Source organism: Triticum dicoccoides, chromosome 6B (assembly GCF_002162155.2).
Source record: "Triticum dicoccoides isolate Atlit2015 ecotype Zavitan chromosome 6B, WEW_v2.0, whole genome shotgun sequence".
NCBI lineage: Eukaryota > Viridiplantae > Streptophyta > Magnoliopsida > Poales > Poaceae > Triticum > Triticum dicoccoides.
The window spans coordinates 703044359-703046164 of NC_041391.1; the positions used below are offsets into that span (position 1 = coordinate 703044359).

Here is a 1806-nt window from a genome sequence, read left to right on the forward strand (position 1 = left end):
CATCGGGATAGCTAGGTTGAGACATACACTGGGTTGGGCCATATCAGGAAAGTATCTGGGAGGCATCCCCACGTTTCGAGAATTCAATATTTTTTTAATTGCTTGAAACACCAATACGTGTTGACTGTATCAGGGTTGAATCTGTATGGGAGGTATCAGGGGTGAATCTGTAGCCGATGCGGATGCGCCGGCTCCAGCATGTATTGGTGTTTGTAGCTGGGGGTTATGCTTTCAGGGTCCAAATGGAAATGATTGCAATATCCATCGGCCATAGCTATATTATCTGAGAGAGTGGATCTCCTTTTTCTCACAATTCTTGTGAGTTTTGGGTTTTTCATGGATTTTAACTCAACTGAAACTGATCATTAACCATGGAAAGTAAACAAAAGGACTCTGGTAACTTAGTTGCAGGACAGATGGAGGAATCTTAACTTGCTGAAGAGCCTTTTGGCTTTTGGAACTCTTCAATTTTGGTCTAGCAAGAGCATTACCATTAAAATTAAAGAACATGGTTGTACCACCAGTACAAATATGACAGAGTTGTATAAGTAAGATAAACTTGTATGATTCTTTAACTGAGCGTAACATTTGTTCTCTATTTTAGTTTGCATCAATTTATTCTGTTTATTGTTTGGCTTCATACAATAAGGACCAAATAATGATCTACCATAAAAATGCAGATCTTGGCTGGTGTTGTCTTATTCTCCTTGTGCTTGACAATAGGTTCTTTGTTATGCTGGCACATCTATCTCATATGTCATAACATGACAACCATAGAGGTAAGTTACTGTTCCAGGTGTGCATTCATCTCATTGTCAGTTGGTGGCATTACCATTGTTTGATTATTTACTGCCACCTTGTCATCAGTATCGAGAGGCAGTTAGAGCGAAGTGGCTTGCAAAAAAGAGTGGACAGAATTACCGCCACCGGTTTGATCAGGGCACGAGGAAGAATATTCAAATGGTAGGGCTATATATACGCAGCAACAACAACAAAAACGCTATCAGACTTTTAATTCTACCATCATCGAATTTTCAGTTTCTAGGCCTTTGAATCTGGTGCTGAAAATTTAGCATGGTCTACAGAGTTCAATTTTATTCACCATTTCTTATGTTGGTTCTCTAGGTATCTGAACCTTTGACTTATTTGTCCAGATCATGGGCCCAAATGTTTTCTGCTGGCTTTGCCCCACCGCGACAGGACATCTTAAGGATGGCACCGAGTTCCAGAATACAAACAACTGATCAAGGACGAAGAACAGCATTGCTGCATAAACACAATGTAGACGTGCGAATTTATGTGCTGACCAGATTGATCATTTCTGCCATTGCGTTGTTGTCACCCAGGCAGAGGTGTAGAGCTCGGGCAGTTTCACAATCTTGTAAATCATGTAAACCTCACCTCAAATTATGTGTGTGTATGCTGTAAAGTAGTTTGGGTTTTGAGTACTGTTGTGTACTGACTGAGTCATTCAATTGCAAATGTAACCAGAATATGTTTGTCACAATTTGAGGTCTGAAAAAGGGAATGGAAATTGGAAATGTGGAAGAAAGCTTTGTCTGTTATTCTTGATTCTGTTATCCTGACCCTACCTGCAGTGATGCATCTCGGCAGCTATAAAAAAAGACTGGAGCGTATGGTGAAATGATGATCAGTTGTTTGTTTTGCAGTAAAATTTTACTGTAATATCCAAGATGAGGATGTACGGCCTGATACAGTCATTCAAAATTCAGTTAAGCATGCATATTTCGTGGCATGTTTGTTCCCAGAAACTGTGGCCTTTTACTGTAGTATTACTGTTTTCAC

General features: G+C 39.8%; 1 protein-coding gene across 1 annotated transcript in view; it reads left to right on the plus strand.

Moving 5' to 3' along the window:
• LOC119324681 (probable protein S-acyltransferase 15) overlaps positions 1–1565 on the plus strand; it is a 4211-nt gene extending 2646 nt beyond the window's left edge. Inside the window, exons 5-7 of the mRNA XM_037598452.1 lie at positions 681–779; positions 868–963; positions 1155–1565. Coding sequence (XP_037454349.1) covers positions 681–779; positions 868–963; positions 1155–1244 — 285 coding nt within the window. The 3' untranslated portion in view covers positions 1245–1565. The remainder of the gene's footprint in view (positions 1–680; positions 780–867; positions 964–1154) is intronic.
• The last annotated feature ends 241 nt before the right edge of the window (positions 1566–1806 follow it).